The sequence below is a fragment of the Lepidochelys kempii genome, chromosome 11 (genome assembly GCF_965140285.1).
Source record: "Lepidochelys kempii isolate rLepKem1 chromosome 11, rLepKem1.hap1, whole genome shotgun sequence".
NCBI lineage: Eukaryota > Metazoa > Chordata > Testudines > Cheloniidae > Lepidochelys > Lepidochelys kempii.
The window spans coordinates 62,874,691-62,895,281 of NC_136390.1; the positions used below are offsets into that span (position 1 = coordinate 62,874,691).

General features: G+C 39.1%; 1 protein-coding gene across 23 annotated transcripts in view; it reads left to right on the top strand.

The window, feature by feature from the left end:
• ADAM23 (ADAM metallopeptidase domain 23) overlaps nt 1-20,591 on the top strand; it is a 200,128-nt gene that overhangs the window by 155,741 nt on the left and 23,796 nt on the right. For 2 of the 23 annotated variants that reach the window (XM_073306557.2, XM_073306565.2), the window contains 2 exons: nt 13,231-13,321; nt 16,936-20,387. The exons of 6 other annotated variants lie outside the window; for them this stretch is intronic. In XM_073306557.2, the coding sequence (XP_073162658.1) occupies nt 13,231-13,321; nt 16,936-17,005 (161 nt within the window). In that variant the 3' untranslated portion in view covers nt 17,006-20,387. 15 more of the 23 variants (XR_012154367.2, XM_073306553.2, XR_012154363.2 and 12 more) reach the window with 12 other exon arrangements.

Consider the following 20,591-nt stretch of genomic DNA (forward strand, 5'->3'; position numbering starts at 1 on the left):
TGACATCTGACACTTCAGATATCTGGAGGCTGGGTGTGAGAGAGATTTCTAACCTTAACTCTGATGCTTGTTCAAGAATTTTTTTTAAAAAAAATTAAGTCCAGAAATCTTCTGCAGCTTCAATATCTTTAAAAAATGTTAACAGCACCTTTCCACCTACTCCCTGGCTTACGCCATTCATGGACAAAGAGATTGACCGCTTTCTTAGTGTTTGTCTACACGAACAATTGGACGGTAGCAAGCTGGGGGTCTGAATCTGCCCCACACTGCCCTGCCATGGTCTAACTGCCCATGTGCACACACCCTGCTGAGACACACGACCAGTTTGTTAATGCACTTTGAGCAGGCTAGAGCAGCATAGTCACACCCAGCTTACCATGGTCTAATTCTTCGGGTAGACAAGCTCTTAGGAGTATATTCTTATGATGATGAAAGTAGTTATATGCATAATGTCCTTTCCATTAAAATGAGAATATTCCTTTGGAATAGATACCCTCCTAGTTAAGGGGAAAACAAAATGTAGATTAATTAGAATTCTCATACTGATTGATATTGACAAGGACTGAGCTGAAGGAAGAGTTGCAGTAAAAGTCAGTCGTTCTCTTTGAAGAATTTAACAAAATTGGAGAATGTTAATTTTTTCTGACTTCAGTTTTCTACCGTGTTTTCTAGTGCTGAAACATGCCCTTAAGTAGCATAAGAGCAGATAACTATTTGGGGGAAGGTTGCCAACGCTTTCTTCTGAGATGTGAAAATTCATATAATTAACAGTTTTTCACACCATAAATCCCTACATTTTTCTTATTATGATCGGTATTATGTATAGCTAACATATTGCTTGCTTTTTCTTTATTCTGTTATGATAATTGATGATTGATTGCTGCTCCTGTTGCACTTCTGTTTTTCTTTTCAGACCTTTACATCATCTATCAGTTGCTTTTTCCTCTTTACTATATTTAAGGATTTAAAAAAATCAGTGGTCATTTATTATTTTAGAATTAATTCACATTGATGTTATGAGCTCATCTAAAGTCAGAAACCTACTGTATCCTGCAGTGGCAGACCAAGAATATAGTATTGCAGGACAGTAGCAATTTTTGGAAGTGAAGGAAACTTGGAGCTACTTACAGTATTGGATCCTGTTCTTGAAGTCAGTGGGACTCCTTGCACACACAGGCATCTTCCTGTGCAGATTCATTTGTAGGATTGGACTTTGGCTTGATTTAACTGTATTATACTTGAACCATAAATTTAAGTATATGAAACAGACTGAAGTTTGACTGTCTAAAACACACCTTCTTTGAAGTGAAACTGTATTACTTGCAAAATCTCTATCATTAAAGCTAGAATAATAGGTAATCATTAGATTTACAGAGACTCATGCCTGTGTGAGTTCAGTGAGTCAGCTACAGTCTACTACTATTGAATTTAATCTTTTAGAATATGGGAAGTATACAGGCAATTTTTCTTGTCTCAAAGGAGAGTTCTTCTCTGTGTCTGAAAAATAAATCCCTGTGTAGTAAGAGAGCATCAGCAAATAGAAAATACTGAAATCCCAAATCATTGCCTAAAAAGCACTTTTTATTATAAATGATTCCTCTTATAACTGCTGTTACATGTGTCTAAAATATATAATTTTTAATCCAGCCCCCTCACCAAAAAAAATAAATAAATCAGTCCAGTTTAGGAAAGCTTTACTGTTTAAGTAATACAGATACTCTCATCCATTAATAATCTGTTTGGGGAAAAAAAATCCCTCAACAAAAAATTTCAAAACAAAACAGTTTTTATTTGGATTTGACTTACAATTTCATTTTTAATTTACTTTAAAAATTGTTTTTTATTTTTCCCCCTTTCTCTTCCTTTTTTCCCCACTGACTGCAATAGAATGAATGACATGTAGGGACTTTGTTTGTCTGTTTCCCTCCCACACACACTTCTTGATTTCCCCCTACTTTGTTTTCCTTTTCCACTCTGTAAATTTATAAACTTCTCCAACTTCTAAAAAGTAAAGAGTGGCAAAAGGAAAAATGGAACACTGTAACTTTGAAGAAATTTTGAAAAATTAGAGGCAATTTTATTTTCCTTTTGCTATTCTGTAACTTTTCAGAACATCTCCAATTTTGGAAAAGTTATAGAGTGCATAAAAGGAAAAAAGCAGTGATGGTAGGGGAACCAACAAAAACTTTGGATGAGGTACTAGCCTGAGACCTGGGTTCAGTTCTCTTCTTGCCACAGATTTCCTGTATGGTGTTGGTCAGATTACTTAATCTCTCTGTGCCTTCCTTTCCTTTCTGTAAAATGGAGATAACTCTTCCGTATCTCACAGATAAATACATTAAAGATTGTAAGGTGATCAGATAGTGTGGTAATGGGAGAGTCATAGATAGTTTAGGGGACCTTAGAGAAAGAGAGATAAAACCCCATTATATTGGAATGACTGAGGCCTCCTGCAGTAAAACCCACAGGAGAGAGACAGAAGGCCCAGGAAGCTCTTCAAAATTCAGCTCACAAATTTTCTCTTTAATACTTCCATCAAGGAGAGGGGTTTGTGGGTGGGCTGCATAAGAGGCAGGAGATATGGCCTCCAAGCACCTCAGATCCTGGGGAGCCACAGGGAAAGGAAAATGAAACGTTATTCTGTGCCAGCCTATGTGGTGATGGCTAGTTCTTTGCCATGTAAATATCCCTCTCTGAGGAGAGTGCAAGTACAGAATGGGAGCTAATGTTTGGAGCAGCATTAACCCCTGCCCAAATATCTGCCAGGCTCAGAGAAGAGCATACCATGGAGTGGGGTGCACTGTTCCCTCCATCCTCACTCCTAGGACTCCAGTACTATGAATTTGGAGTACAGTGCTTACACAAAATTGGAAAATCCTCAGGGAGACAAGCCAGCACCACGCCAAGAAGCTCTAGGTATGACAATATCATATACTTTTGAGTTCTGTCATTCCCACTGTGAGAAATGCCAGCACCAAATAAATAAGCCCCCTTCCACTGCCCCTGATTTCTCATTTACATTTTATGGTTACCCAAAAGAATCAAGGTTAAAAAATTTATACCAGGTGCATGATACCTCAGTTGTATACGTTTGCTTTGGACTGAAATTTGGCAAGTTATATTCTTGGCCTTGGAGCCAATGTTGTTAATTTTTTTTCCAGAATAGCTACATATTAACTTTAAAAACAGCAGAAGTTTGCTTGCTTTAAAAGAATTGTCTCTGCTTGAACAAATTAAAAAATAGTTTGTTCTTTAGAAGAACTGATTTTGGTAAACAATTAATCCAGAATCAAGAGGACTGCTTATAGAGTAAGTTACGAGTATGGATGGAAGAATCAGGCTTACGTGTTTCTCAGCAGGATAAAAAAAATCTGCCAAGATATCCTAATCCCTTTGAAGTAGTTGGGTTTGTACTTTGCATTCCAATACGCATTTTGGAAGAAAAATGTGTAATTCAGTGTTGTTTTGATCAGTTGGGTAAAGCTACACCCATTCAAGAATTCTTTTGAATGCCCTCAGATGTGTTATTTCTCTCTTCAACCTTTTTCTCGGGGTGGGGGGTGTGAGTGTGATGGGGGAGAGAGAGCACGAAATTCAAACCTAGCTGTGCTAAGAATTAAACCTTTAGAGCAGGGGTGGGCAAAATATGGCCTGTGGATCGGATCCGGCCCATCTAACATTTCTGTCCGGCCCACCATGACTAACATTTCTGTACGGCCTCCTCTGCCCCCTCGCGATCTCTGAGTCTGGGCCGCTAAAAGTCCCGTGGCGCAGCAGGGTGCTCAGGCAAGCTGCCTGCCTGCCTGCCGTGGCCCCACGCCACTCCTGAAAGCAGACAGCTGCTGCTGGAACGTCTCTGTGTGCCTTTGGCAGGGGTGGGGGGGCGACTCTGCACGCTTCCCCTGCCCCCAGCACCGTTCTCACAGCTCCCATTGGCCAGAAACCAAGGGGCATGCAGAGATGTGCGTTAGACTTGCGGGAGCAGCGTGGGGCTGTGGCAGCCTGCCTAAGCCCTGCTGTGTACCGGCCTATGGTAAGCGCCTCCCGGCCAGAGCCTGCACCTCGCACCCCCTCCCACACTCAACCCCCTGCCCCAGGTCAGAACCCACTCCCAGACCCCTCACCCGCTCCTGCAGTCCAATCCCTTGCCCCCCCCTGCACCCAAACTCCCTCAGAGAGCCCTCACCCTCTCCTGCACCCCAACACTCTGTACCAGCCCGGAGCTCCCTGCTGCACCCAAACTCCCTCCCAGACTCCGTACCTCCTCCATTAATATAGTAGAAATGTGCGGCCCGTGATAATTTACCAAAATTTGTGGAGTGGCCCCCTGCAAAAATTATTGCCCACCCCGATTTAGAGGGTCTCTATAAGCATGATTCTCCACTGCCTTGCCCTCTGTGTAATCATTTACACCTATTTTAAACACTACTGTACAGATTTGGTGATATTTTACACCTCATTTGCAGTCACTTTGCACAGGTTTAAATGATTACACAGAGGACAAGGCAGTGGAAAATCAGGCCTATTTTATCTACAGCAGTGCTTTTCAACCTTTTTTTCATTTGTGGACCCCTAAAAAATTTCAAATGGAGGTGCAGACACCTTTGGAAATCTTAAGACGTAAGTCTGTGGACCCCTGGGGTCTGCAGACCACAGGCTGAAAACCACTGAAAAAGAGTTAATTGCAGTTACTCAGTGTTTAAAAAATTTTGGGAGTACTTCAGTCTTTTGTAAGCAACTCTATACAATGTAATAAGTCAACAATGGTCATCTTTAACTGTTTAGTTTAATGACCTGGATACAGTATGTTTCTGGTGATAGATGAAAGTTTTCTTATTGGTGATCAAATTGTATCTGTTTACATTTTAAATAAATTGTAGGTTTATAGTACATAAGCTGAGGATATTCTATTTTAAATAAAAATGTGATGTAATCACAGGTTATGAAACCTTACTTAGTTTCAAAATTTTCAGTAAAACTTATCAAAGTAATGTTTGTAAGCAGTCAAGAAAAGCCAAATATAGCCTCAACTATTTCCGTATATTAAAAACTATAGTATTTGTGTGGAGAGATTCATTAGGAGGTTTGAACTGTTACACAATCAATGGATTACAAAGTAAAATATCCCTGTGAGGTGCTATTTTATTTTTCATTTCAGACATATACAGTATGTGATCATTTCCTTAAAAATCTTCCCTTTTCCCTCCGCACAGTGAGCATGGCCACTAACAGGCTAATAGGTGCAGTGGCAGGGACCATTCTGGCTCTGGGGGTGATTTTTGGAGGCACAGGGTGGGGAATAGAGTAAGCATTTTTCTTAGTTTAAGAGTTTTATGTTTGGTGCCTAGTGTGTGAGGTACGCACCTGAGCCCTCTGTGTACTATCCCATTAGCTTTGTGTCATGTGGTGACCGTATTCGTCATGTGATTTGAATGTGTCCGTGTCATGTGATTTGCTCATGCAGTGTTGAACCCTCTCCTGTCTGGGACAATGTGGGGCATAAAACAATAAGTTTGTGAATTTTTACATCATCACAATTAATACAATTGTCTAAATGTTTCATTGCTCCAAATTATAAAAAGAATGAAAAAATAGTAATTTGAAGATCGTGATTATCTATTTTTGCAAAATGTAATCTAACAGAACAAGATGGATCATTTGATATAATTCACTTTTTTTTTTAATTTCAATTAATGGGGCATTCATTCTAACAGTGGGTCATAAAATTCAGTTAAGAAAAAGAAAAAAACTGAGTTGAAATTATAGTATATATAGACAGCTTTCCAACAAAGTTTCTGAATGTTCTGTTAGTAAGATTTTCAGTTACCTCAGGGCAGTACATTATATAAAGTTTGAGCAACAAATATTGTATTGTCTTTTATAATTTAGGGAAGTTGAAATCTGAGGGATTAGCACACTAGTTGCCTCTAAATTTTAACAATGGGGTATTTACACAATGTATATGGTTATGATAATCTTGGAGTAAATTCCTTTAATTCTGCATTCATGGAATACACTGCAAACTGTGGAATAAACTGCAATTATTTTGATCTTTTGACCTTTTTCATCAGCATTCTGCCCACTAATTTAACTCCACACAGACTTCATCTAAGATTTCAATCCTATCAAAGTGTTTCCCCTACAGGAATAGTGTGTGTTATGTAATTACAGACTGTATCAGAATGCATACACACAATAAGGGTGAATTAAGTTTGCCTGGCAACCTGAATTCTGGCATTTCTTAACTTCTCAGTGCTTGACTCTGCAACCTTAACATTCTTTTAACATAGTTTTTTGTTTAACATAATTTTATAAAACAAACTATATTATGTGGAATCATAATGATCACCAGTTAGTATCCTCAGCAAGGTATGGTTTATTAGATCCACAATACTGACCTCTGTCACTTGAGCTAACAGCAGTAGAAGGTTGTTATCCCCGATCTGGACCACCCACTAGAGTGGGATGAGACACACATTTTGCCAGTGGGTCTCACTGCTATTTACTGACAGTAAAAGACTGTAGAGATGCAGGAATCCAGGGTTCAGTTCCAGATTCTGAATGAGCATGAGATTTTATAATTGCAAACCATTCTACCCTTGCATCCCATCATCCAGGGAACTATAGACATGTCAGCCTCACCTCAGTCCCTGGAAAAATCATGGAGCAGGTTCTCTCAGACATCTTTGCTCCTATCAACCCCTACATCCCAGCTCCTGCCCCGCTTCTAATCAACACCTCTGTTCCTACTTCCCATCTCTCTGCTCAAGCCCCAGCTCCTGCCCACGTCTGCTCCAGTCCACAGCCACTCACCCAGGCTCCTGCTCCTCCTTCTCTGCTCCTCTCCCCCCACCTCACCCTATGCCCCTATCAGCTCTCTTTCCAGTCTCTCTCCTCCTATCCGTCCCTCCTTTCTTGGCTCCCCGCAACCCCATTCCTTCCCACTGTCTGGTTCATGCAGCACCCTTTGCTTTTGCATCAGACATCTTAGCTTCCTCCTCCTCCTTGTGTAGGCACCAGGAACAGGGGCATTGAAAGCACAAGAGAGTTGGTTTTCCTGCTCTGAGTTCCTGTGCCTAGTGCCACAGTGGCCTCTGGCTGCTCACAGCAACAATTGCAGGGAAAGTCCTGCTGAGCCCCTGAAGTCCAGGGCTTGAACATGCAGAATTTAGCTGCCAAACTTTCAACAATTCTCTTCAGAGCATGTGCAAACTGATATTTTTCAGAGGCACATCTCTGACACCAGGGCAATTCCGCTGCCAAATATGAAGCCGCCCTCCAAGTATGGTGGTGCTAGAGCTTTTCAATTAAATGATTGTAGGAATTTTTTTAACTTGAACACAACATAGTATTTTCCCGTAATCTCATTCTCAGAAAGAACAGAACTGTTTTATCTGAAACTTTCCAAAAAAATTCAGCTTGAGAGAGGTGTCTGACACTGAAAATTTTAGCATGAACATTTACGTTTGGCAAAATTATAAGCAACTGAAAACAGGATCTTATAATGAAAAGTTTCAGGCAACCTTAACTAAAGGCAGCACTACCAACTCTGCCTATAAAAGAATCATGGAAGATATGGGTTGGAAGAGACCTCAGGAGGTCATCTAGTCCAACCCCCTGCTCAAAGCAGGACCAACCCCCAACTAAATCATCCCAGCCAGGGCTTTGTCAAGCCAGGCCTTAAAAACCTCTAAGGATGGAGATTCCACCACCTCCCTAGGTAACGCATTCCAGTGCTTCACTACCCTCCTGGTGAAATAGTTTTTCCTAATATCCAATCTAGATCTCCCCCACTGCTCCTTGTTCTATCATCTGCCACCACTGAGAACAGCCGAGCTCTATCGTCTTTGGAACCCCCCTTCAGGTAGTGGAAGGCTGCTATCAAATCCCCCCTCACTCTTCTCTTCTGCAGACTAAACAATCCCAGTTCCCTCAGCCTCTCCTCGTAAGTCATGTGCCCCAGTCCCCTAATCATTTTCGCTGCCCTCCGCTGGACTCTCTCCAATTTGTCCACATCCTTTCTGTAGTGGAGGGCCAAAAACTGGATGCAATACTCCAGATGTGGCCGCACCAGTGCCAAATAGAAGGGAATAATCACTTCCCACGATCTGCTGGCAAGTCTCCTACTAATGCAGCCCAATATGCAGTTAGCTTTCTTGGCAACAAGGGCACACTGTTGACTCATATCCAGCTTCTCATCCACTGTAATCCCCAGGTCATTTTCTGCAAAACTGCTGCTTAGCCCGTCAGTCCCCAGCCTGTAGCAGTGCATGGGATTCTTCCATCCTAAGTGCAGGACTCTGCACTTGTCCTTGTTGAACCTCATCAGATTTCTTTTAGCCCAGTCCTCCAATTTGTCCAGGTCACTCTGGACCCTATCCCCACCCTCCAGGTATCTACCTCTCCCCCTAGCTTAGTGTCATCTGTGAACTTGCTGAAGGTGCAATGCATCCCATCATCCAAATAATTAATGAAGATGTTGAACAAAACTGGCCCCTGAACAGACCCTGGGACACTCCGCTTGATACTGGCTGCCAACTAGACATCGAGCCATTGATCACTACCTGATGATCTAGCCAGCTTTCTATCCACCTTGTAGTACATTCATCCAATCCATACTTTTTTAACTTGCTGGCAAGAATACTGTGGGAGACCGTATTAAAAGCTGTGCTTAAGTCAAGATATTATCACGTCCACGGCCTTCCCCATATCAACAGAGCCAGTTATCTCATCATAGAAGGCAATCAGGTTGGTCGGGCATGACTTGCTCTTGGTGAATCCATTTTGACTGTTCCTGATCACCTTCCTCTCCTCCAAGGCTTCAAAATGGATTCCTTGAGAACCTGCTCCATGATTTTTCCAGGGACTGAGGTGAGGCTGACCCATTTGTAGTTCCCCGGATCCTCCTCCTTCCCTTTTTTAAAGATGGGCACTATATATATATGTGCTTTTTCCAATTGTCTGGGACTGCCCCTGCTCACCGTGAGTTTTCAAAGATAACGGCCAATGGCTCTGCAATCACATCAGCCAACTCCCTCAGCACCCTCGGATGCATTAGATCCAGCCCCATGGACTTTTGCTTGTCCATCTTTTAAATAGTCTTTAACCTGTTCTTTCACCACTGAGGGTTGACCAGTGCAGCAGTCAGGGAGCTGACCTTGTCTGTGAAGACTGAGGCAAAAAAAGCATCAAGTAGTTCAGCTTTTTCCACATCCTCTGTCACTAGGTTGCCTCCCCCATTCAGTAAGGATCCCACACTTTCCCTGATCACCTTCTTGTTGCTAGATTGGACCAATCTAGAACTGTAATTATTAATATTTTCAGTAATAGATATACAGGGACATTAATTTTAGTTGCTCTCTTCAATAGGATCATCCTTTTGATCCAAAGCTGTTTGAAGTCAGTGGGATTCTTTCCACTCATAAAAAGTACCTGTAGACAGCATGGTGGCAAATACATGGAGTTGGCAGATCAACAGTAATAATAGATCTGACAGAATTCATCCACCACAATTTTTATTTCTCTCCACCAGGCAGAATAGAAAATGCCTCCGAAATACTATAGTTAATAAAATCTCTTATTTTAAATTTGCATTTTATTCCATGTTAATCCAGTGACTATAGAAATTATATGGCTGAAATCTATTGGCTGTTGTTTCCTCTATAAATGGTACTTTTTATCATTCATTAAAGTAATGAACCAACGTCTAGTGGTCTTTAGATTAGCAGCTAAATCATGGCATATTGATAAAAATATAAATTTTCTATGTATTTATTTGTTTGATAAAATGTAATGTGTATTTTTAAAAAAAAGACAAGGTAAACATTAAAATATAAAAATGCGCAATTTTCATGGTATTTAAAATTATCTTACAAAATATGTTCAATCTATTGTAACATATTCTTTAAAAATTGTTTTCCAATATATGTCTCTGATCTTTTTATAAATTTCCAAACCGGTACTAGTTACCTGGAGAATTCTCTGGTAAACAAATTAATCTTTACCTTTTGTTGTTGTTGTTCTGTGTTTGTACAGCGCCTAGCATACTGGTGGCCTGGTCGGTGACTGGGGCTCCTAGGCACTATGGAATAATAATAATAATTATTATTATAATTCTTTAAGCAGAAGGAATCACACACTATGTCTCTCCATTGAAGACTCAAGTGAAATCCTGGACCACTGAAGTCAATGGCAAAATTCCCATTGAGTTCCATGGGGCAGGATTTCACCCTGAGTGTAATCCATAGGCATTTTCAGTTTCTATGTCTGATAGATTTAGCAAAAAGAGGAATTAATCTGTATGAATAAGAGTTGTCACTCCAAATCTATTGACTAGCTGTATTTACTTTGATTCCACATGAAAAAGAGTAGTTTTAGCCAGAATCTTTTTAACAAGGGCCTCAACTATCTACTGCTATGTTATTTTACCATTTTTAAGGCTGTTGGCACAAGTGCTTGGTTTTCAAATTATTTTCTGTGCTAAAAGAAAAGATGCCCTTCCCTAGTTATGACAATTACAATTGGGTCAGTCCCCAAACAGGTGATTTGTATCAGGACTTTCTGGTATTCACCACAGTTATAGTAATTTTAAAGGGTTTTCCATATTTTCTAAATCTAATTTTAATTTAATTGTCTAATTTTATTTAAATGCATCCGCTTGGTGATGAATTTATTCACAGTAACAGTAATTCCATTGCTTTCTTTCCTTAAGTCCAAGCCTACCGTTGAATTGTTAACATGCACTAAATTTTTCTAAGTATATGTGAAACATTTTATCAAACATATAATAAACACATGGAAAATTGTTTTTTCTGTACACGTAGACATATTTCAGATATCCTGAAATGGCCATATCTGGACTTCTGTTTCCAAATTACAAATATGTCACTATCAGATAAATGTACTACTGCAGTGTTTCTGTGGAAAAATGACTTCCTGAGGCCAGGCTGAAAAATAATTTCTGTGGATTTCCCAAAGCTTCTGAAATGCTGTGTAAATCAGTTACTTGCTGCATTTGCAAAACCTCTAAAAACATTATGCTTGCATTAAATCCAAATCCATCTACCAAAAAAAAAGAAAAAAAGATAGAAGTTTTGCTTTAGGTCAGGCAAAGATGAAAAATCATAAAGTTCTCTAGTACTTGAGGAAAAATCTCTTAATTGGAAATAGAATGCCCATGTACCAGCATTTGTTTATCCTCCAACATGCTCAATGTTATTGATTTGTAGCTAAGTCTGACTATGAAAGGTAAGTTCAGTAAGATGCATTTTCCATTAGTAGAAAATGTACATTTGATTGTTATTGTTACGTTTGTGCACTGCTCATATCTGTTAAGTTAGATTCTTATTAATATCCCTGAATACTTGGTGGTGTCTAGACAGGAAGTATTTTTAAAAAGGGATATATTAATTAATTTTAGACTGCTTTCATATAATTTTTGGGGCCATAGTCTGCCCCCCTCATCTGTGGTGAGTACCCATAAGTAGTTCCATTTGAAGTAAATGAGACTATGATAAGACTAAGGCACTACTCGACATAAGTAGCTGCAGAATCTGAGCCACCGTTTTTAAAGATGACAAGAAAATAATTTTATAAGCTCGGTATGTTAATTCAGAAAGCTAAATCATGAATGATCTGCAGCATGGTATGTATCCTGTTTAATCCCCAAATCGTGCATTGACACGAGCTAGTAAAACATATGATGGATACAGAATGATTCTTTCTTTGCACTGTTCGTTGCGAATAAAAGCTGGTGAGCTTGCTTTTTATTCAGTCTGAACTGATATCTAAAATAAAACCCAAGGAAACAACCTATGTAATGTATTGTTCAAAAACGGGTCACTGTGATGAATTTTAAAATGTAGGATACTCTCTCACTGTTGTGTCGGGGACTGGGCAGTATTATAAGGTATCTGTGACACTGAACGAGCCCCTGAGCTCCTTCAGCTATTCCAGCTACCCCTCTCTGTTTTTCTTCTCCCATCTTTTCTTGATGCTCCTCTTTTCCTCCTTGTATCTCCCTGACAGTATTCCAAACACCTTGTAATACCAAAACCAGAGCTGTGCTACTTAGAATAGCAAAATGGCCATTGCAGTGGGGGAGCTCTCACTTTGGATTATTTTTTTCATTAGTAGTATTTTTGAAAGGCTAATAATGGGCATTTAAATATTTATGTTCAATTATAAGGTGTGTGATATGCAAAAGAATTGTTGTATTAGATTTTACTTTGCCTTGGACTTAGAGACAGTAGATTTACATCAGAGAGGGCCTGATAGCGGAGAATATTGTGGTCTGGAATTAATTTGAGCAAACATAGATCTATTTTGTATTTTCTTTTCTTCCTCCTCTCCCCCAGGCAAATAAAGCACTTTATGTAAGAAATTCATAATTGATCCTCAAGTGCTTTCTTGCCTTTTTAGAGAAAATTACACCAAATGGATTTTATGCCACCTTTTTTCCTTCCCTTTTTCCCTGCCCCACTTCATTGTTCAGTGGCTGCTTGAGGATGACGAAGAGATGCATTGATGTTTGGAATGCTTCAGTGGGAATGCAGCTTTTATTTCAATTACAGAATCTTTATTATTTTTTATTTGAATCATACCCTTTTACTCCACCACCCTTTCTGCCGAACTCTCCGTAGTTAGTAAACTTAAAGTTGACATAACCATAGGGACTATGAGGTGCTGTGTGCCTCCTGAAAAGTGCTATCAGATCAAATTGAAATAAGTGGGATTTGCGGGTACTCAGCACCTTACAAGATCAGAGCTATATGAAAAGCAGAATGGATGGGCTTTTTGGTTTTTCATTTGCCCTCGGAGTGAAATAAGTAGGCATTAAGTACAACATTCATGTTTTATTACCCCTTGAATGCTATTTTTAAAAAAATTTAAGACTTTATTTAATTTTAAAAATATCTGAATTTTCTGAACTGATGGTTCATATACTATGTGTTTATGGGAATAGTTAAGCCAGAGAATGAAGTGAATGACCGTGTTGTTAATTTCTGAGATAGGTAAAAATCTAGTATTAGAAAGGAGGCATAGCACAGTGAGAGACATTACAATAGCTTTGTTTATTCATGCTATTAATGAAAAGCAAGTGGAGCCCTTTGAAAATGTTTAGAGACATCATGTAGGTTGTTTGTTTTCCTAAATTGCTTGATTACGTTTCCTTGTCATGAATGAAGTGGTTGGTTCTTATGTCTTTCTTCCCGTAATCCTTTATCGCAGGTCCTAGTGCCACCAATCTTATAATAGGTTCCATCGCTGGTGCCATCCTGGTAGCAGCTATTGTCCTTGGGGGGACAGGATGGGGCTTTAAGTAAGCAATGCCGCATGTCTTCTCTTCAGTGGCTATGGCATTTCTATTTTCTGCTTACATCACTAAGTTTTGAGTTCCTGCTACAAGACTCAAAGTGAAAATACTGCTTCAAATAGTTACACTTGCACTGAAAAAGAGGTGAAATGTAAAAAACCACAGATGTCACCAGGGTGCAAAGTTGGAGAACAGTAGTATACGTGGATTAACCTTCATAAGATTATGGAAAACAACTCCAAAAGTGAAAAAAGAAATACTTTACTTCTCATGAACAAGGTCTAGCCATCTCCCTATATCAATATTATTTTGGCATGCTTTGCAGAGAATGAAATATAGTGGTAGGAAATCTAAAGGCATGTATTTTTCAAAATGTAAACACTGAAGTTGTGCACAGCAATGCTTGAAAGCTGATACAAGGCTGCTCTGTGTCTAACCAAGATATGAAGTGTATACTATACAATTTGTTCTGAGTTTTTTGACAAAGTGTCTTTCTGTCAAAAATGCTGATTCATTGAAACAGAAACGTTTCATGGGAAATGGGCAGTATTGAGAAATTTTCCATTTTGAGGAGGATGTTTGACACTTTCAAAATGAAAAGGTCTATTTAGAAATTTAAGTTAATTTATAGTCTAAAAAGATAGAAAACAAAACATTTCAAAATTATTGAAACAAAAGTTTTAATTAACTTAAACTGATTTTTTTTTCTGCAGATTATCAGTTCATAAAAATTTTCAAGATTTTGACTTTTCGTTCATAATTTACAGAATCTCGGAATTTTTTCTGAGACAGGAAAACTGATTCCTGCCCAGCTCTAGTATATTACCATTGATTGACATACAACATATATTGAGCCAAGTTCATTCCAGGTGTAACTTCCATTAACCAAAATGGAGTTATATTTTGATGAATTTGGACTATTATATGCTTTTCCTTGTAATGTCAATTACATACATCTTGTCCATATCAAACTCGCACGCTAGGTCTAAATTTGGAACTCGTGTAAGTCGGCAAAGCTCCACTGACTTCTGTGGAGATAGGTTGATTTACACCAACTGATGATCTGGCCCCAGATGTTTAGCACCACCAAGTGTGGGAGTAACACTCCCCAATGTCCCCTGTCCTCAAATCTTGGTAGGTTAAAAAAATCAGTTTACTTTTAAAACCTATTAATTTGTCATGTAAATGCTACACATTTATATTCCATTGGGGCAAGTCTTGTCTCCATCTCTGTGGAGGCAAAGGATTCTTTTTAAGCATTGTGGTTGTCAGGATTGTAGAGTCCAGTTCCATGGGAGCAGTTTATGTGCTGTTGGACAGGGTAAGGCTAGGTAATAGCCAGGCTGGAGTGCAAAAAGGCTACTCCTACTCCAGTTTACTATTTGACAGAGGCAGAGCGGAAGCAACCTGAATGAAGAATACATCCCCACTTTTGCCATTGTACACAAATGTTCAGTCAGGTTATTCCGGCTGGGAACATGATGCAAGCAATAATCCCTAAAGTTCTTAAATAGTTTTTTGTATTTATTGATTTTATATTTTTTAAAAACCACTTCAGATCAGCTATAATAAGAACCAAAAATCTAGGTTAAATATCATTGCTTTGCATGCTCAAATAGTACAAGGGAGGTGATAGCAAATCTGTGTAAAAAAAAATTATTTTCCTAATCTCTCATTCACAGTTTCCTCAGGAGTGGTATATGACACCCACTAGAATTATGGTGGTATGATAGCTGCTCAAAACTAAATGAAATTAAAAAGGAAGAAAAGGGTAGTTAAAAATGCTTGATTTTGTCCATGCTTTAGACATGAGCAAAAAAGAATCCCAGTTGCCTTTTTATAATTAGTATATTAGAGTTTAAAAACAAATTCTGCCCTCATTGTTTCTTGTGCTGCCTATTAATGTCAATAGCTTTGGATAAGTGTGAGGGCAGAATTTGGCCCCAAATTAATGTCTTCTTTGTAAGATAGTCTTAATGATGACCTGTATTTGTTCATCAGATTTTCTCACAAAACCATTTCTGACATTGACAGTTCCACACATTTAAAGATGGAAGAATGTGATTCTTTGTTACTTATGACATTCAGTGCATGGGTTAAAAGCAAAACAATAGTTGAGGTATGTATTTTGGAGTATACAGCTACTGGTCGGATTTACACCCCTTTGCATGAAGACTCGCCATTGAAATAATTGGGTCTTCTGCAAGCAGAGAGACTGCAAGATTGCTTATAATGTATAAAGGCCTAGTCTGTGAAATATTAATTACGGTTCACAACCTTTTGTTGCATATTGTGTTATTTTGATGTACTTTGCATCTTATATAGCACAGGTTCTATTAGATGCAAAATTATAAAAGAAAAGAAGTCATAAAAAGTATACATTTAAGAAGCTGTATACATGTAAGAAGCTGTCTACATTAACATAGCATGTACATAATAGAGAAATATGTAATTTAGAGAACTTATTTTAATTATAGTATTGTTAATTCCGTTCAGGAACTTGAGCCAAATTCTGCACTCCTTCTTTGAGCAAATGTTCAATTAAGGACTGTAGAATTTGTACCTTTGTAAGCCTACACATACAAGTAATGTTAAGTCTGTCCTTCCCTCCACTTGTGGACTATTTTCCTGGGAATTAACGCACTGGGAGTTACATGATTGAATAACCTATGCATGAATGACAGCATACGCCTCTAGGTCTGTATTTGGCAGTTAGACACATGCCATTCCCAGTGAAGTAAATGGCAGCCATGTACATATATCCACGTGCAGATGTTGGTGCTCAGCCCTAAAAATATGTATTTTGGGATGCATCTCCAGTAAAAAATTGTTTAAAATGTTGTTGTGTTCCAGGGCATATCCTTTTAAATGTAGACCTACAAACTCCTTTAAAGATTGATCTTGTGGGATAGTGGCTTCTGGATACTAGTATGGTAAATCTGGATTCCGGAAAGCATCCTTGTCCAGGACAGCACTTGAGCATATGCTTAACATACTTGCTTAAAACAGTTAAGTGCTGACCTGGATGGGGTGAAGAAGTTTCACACTTAAGTGCATTCCTGAATCAGGACTTTAAATGGTCCAATTCTAGCTTAAATAAAACAATATTAATTGCTTTTCTTGGTATTGTCAACATATATAGATATATTTTGCCCAGCACAAAACTAACCTGCTCCCCATCACTTAAGTCACCGATACAAATGTTCCACTTTGCATCCTGCATGTCCTCCTGTCATACAAAAATATAAAACTATTTGGTATCCCTGTATGAGTACATTCTCATATTGAAAATATCAGGAGTTCAATATTTTAAAAAGAGCAAGATATAAATATTTATTCTGTAGCAGAACCTCAAATACAATGGCCTGGCCTAGCTCACAGCTTGAAGTGCATGTTTTTGGGGGGGGAATTGAAAAGGCTTTTTCACTTGTATGTGGAAGAAGGCTAGCACAATGTAGGGCCTCTCACACTTTGCTTCCAGATTTTTTTTTGTAGGATGTTCAAGACTAATAGCGTGGGTTTTAATTTTCCTTTTAAGCAAGTGATGTTTCAGTCTTTAGTAATGTGAGAAAAAGTAGCCAATACTTTACAAACTAGGAGATGTGATTTTTGTTCCACAGGTTATCAGGTGTTCACACGCACATACAGTACTGTGGTGTCAAGTCCAAATCAAACGTAAGCTGCAATTAAGCAAATTTTGTTCATGAACTTAGTGGGTCAGTTTGGTATAAATTAGCAAAACAAACTAGAATTTATTTTTAGACATTTTCTGGAAAGATATGGATAAAAATAGGAATGAAAAGTTGTTGTGATCAAGTCTCAGTAAAATGTTCGGTGCACATAGATCTTAAGGAACATATTTAGTCAATTTGAGTTAAATGTTGCTAGTGAACACTCTGTTAGGAACTATATTTTGTTTCACAGAAGACCTTGTTTATATTTTGACGAAGTAGTCATTGTTTTTTTGTACTGCAGTAGTGTTTAGGGGCCCCTCTCTTGGGTCAGAGCTGCACTGTTCTAGGCACTATGCAAACACATAACATGTATTGATGGTGAAATTCACATAATGGCAGTGGATCCATGGACTGCCCTTCAAACATTACAATGTTTCATTAAGGACTAAAGTGGATGCGGAATGAGGGGTTAGTTAATGTGGACAGTCTTGTGTGGGCCCTCTGAATTTCATCTTTAGGCTCAGTTTCCAGTTCTTTTTAATATAGAATTACTTGACAAGTGGTGAATGTATACATGTGTAGTTTTGCTAGAATAATGAATTCAGTTGCTTTTTTAAATGCTGGTTTGATAGTTTGTTACCTTTTGAAAGGGGGTACTTGGTAAATAACAATATAAAGTAGTAGTACTGGTAAGGGCTAAATTTTAAAAAAATGTGGGAAGTTTCTTTTGAGACTGCATAATAGTCCTCTGAATGGGGAATAGACCAGTAGGGGAGGTTCTGTGGTAGGTAAAAATGTATAGGCACAGTATTATTCCCAGGACTAGCTGCTAAGAACCAGAGCTTTCCTGCCCCGTGGAGGATTACTGGGTGGCCAAATATTTACCCAATCCTTAAACTTCTGCATAAAGGCAGCTTTAGGAATTTAAATTGAGCCAAATCCTGTACCCTGTTGATACCGGAAAGTCAAAAATGATCAGCAATGCTATATTTCTGTTGTGGTGTAGGGCAATACAGTAGAGAGCCTGTGCAGTGAGATTCTGAAACCTTGTGTATGCTTCCTACAGGAACTACGTACCAGCTCTCTGGTTTGTCAGTAACATCTATTTTTCCCTCCACTCTGCATTTCCTTGCAAAGTGTTTGCAGTGGGTCCATGAGCAGCATGAATCCACCTGCTCAAAATCAAATCTACTACTGTTCCTCATGCCAACAGATGGCAGAAGGCTAGCTAAGCAGGTGCCCTAGACTCAATCTCCGTTTTGAAGCTGATGATCCCATCCCCCAGCTTTGTTGTTTTAATTTGCAATTTCACATAGCAACAGCCTGGTTACCGTGGGTTTGCTCACTTTTTCAAGATCTGGTGTGGGGAAACTTTACAGAAACATTACTGATTTGAAGGGACTGTGCAGTCATTGGAGTAACCCTTAATTTTTTTTGGCAAGAGTTTGTGTTTCTATGAACATGGAGGAAGGCACCAACTTACAAGAACATAATGTACTGCAATAGCAACACTAGTAATTAGTTGCTACTAAAATAGGCAGTGTGTTTGTGCATTCGTTGCTGTGATCTTCTCAGAACACTTATAAGCAAAGAGGAGACAAATAGGTTACATAAAAACTGTAATAAAAGACTGGGGTAGCAGTGGATTTATTTTGTATATTTATTTTTGCAAAGAATAAACTATGCTGTCAAAAGGGTTAAAGCAACTGTCCTAAATGGAATGTAGGTGATTATTGCTTTGCACTGTGGCTTGTTATCGTCATGCTATGAGTATTTTATTTTTAACAGAAGTAATAGTTGTGTTTTTCTTGGATTCACACCTAATGGAGACTGAGTTTTTATTACTGTGAATTATTGAAACTGGGATTAAATGTAAAAAAAAAGTTAATGACGTGTTAGAGTTCCCTGGCTAAAACAGCACCAAAAACAACAGGCAATGCAGAAGTTAAGGTGGTGGCCTCAGCATCATTCTCTGTAGTGTGACCCTTCCCCCGAGGGCTCATTTCCTCTTCCTCACATTGGTGTCTACTGCACTAGTGAAGGCACCCACGCTGTTCTTCCTCCTCCTCTGGCCAATGAGCATGTGTGGGTCTGCAGCCTTGAAGAAGAGCCAATGCTTATACGGGCTGGAGGAGGAAATAGGGAGCCCTAAACAGCAGCCTCTTGTGGAGTGGAAGGGAAGTGGTCTTAGTGCTTCTTCGTTTTGCTGCTGAGGAAGAATGAGCAGAAGAGGCCAAGAGGGAGTCCAAAAGAGCAGCCGTTGCTAGCATACAGGGAGCATATCCTGAAACAGCAGTGAAGCCAGGTGAGGTTCTAGGGGTATGTCTATACAGCATTTGGATCGAGCCTCCCAGCCTCAGTCGACAGACTCAGGCTAGCAGGGCTTGTGCTAGTCCTGTAAAAATAGCTGCATAGCCAGCATTTTAAAGTTGCTACTCAGATTGGAGCTCGGGCTCCGAAGCCTAGGCAAGGGGGTCAAACCTGGCTGGGAGGCTCACTCCAAGATGCTGTGTAGAGATACCCTATTGGCCAGAGAGGGGTGGCTGCTGTTCAGTATCTCAGAACAACTATTCCCAGAGGTAGGTGAGCCAGCCAGCAGGGAAAGACCACACTCCTGTCAATCCTAGCCAGGCCTGTCTCCTACCTCCTCAAGATAGGGCCCAGGATATCTACCCTCCTGTGGTAGGCCAAATTCTGCACTCAGATGCACGAATTTCTGTTTTCAGTGGAATCCATATGCAATCATTTGGGGGAAGAATGTGACTGAGTTTGTGTTTAGTTCTGGGGAACTAAACATTTAACAAGGCATTGCTAAAACTAATGATCTTGCAACATTTCCATTTTAAACCTCAGTTTTAAGTATTTTACAACTGAGCTATAAAAATGATTTGCACTTTGATATACATCTTTTCTGCTAGTAATTTGTTTTATAATCAGAAGCTGCGTTTTGCATTTTTGAAGTTACAAAAATATAGCATAGTAGTCTTAGATGTAATTGGATGTTAATGGTGCCTTTAGTCCATTATATGAACTGAGCTTTTTGGATATATCTATATCTATTTGTGTGTGTGTGTGTCTTTTTAAATATTAAGGGCTAACAGATGCTTTGAAGCCACAGCCTGCAATAGGGGCCAGTGCAAAGCCGCACTGCCACATTGGAAGCACCTGAGGCTTCCTGGGACAAAGCCCAGCCTCTGCAATATCCTTTAACACAGTGGTTCCCAAACTTTAACAACCTGTGAACCCCTTTCACTAAAATGTCAAGTCTCGCAAACCCCCTCCTAAAAATGAATATTTCAAGGGATTTTCTCCTTTATCTGAGTATAAATTATAAAAGCAGTGATCTTGGAAATATAAAAATTGTTTTTATGACATGCTTATTACACAATATTTATTTTATTTATCATTACAGTATTTTTATTACATTATGAAAACGGCAATACTCTTCCAAGATCTCACTTTCATAGCTTGTATCACTTTGAATAAGCCTGTTATAAGACAAGGCTCCTGTGTTTCAGCAAGGAGTATCAGATGTGAAACAGCATGAAGGTATTTAAGAAGCCAACTCAAATCGTTCCTCCTACACAAGCATTCAGGTCTTG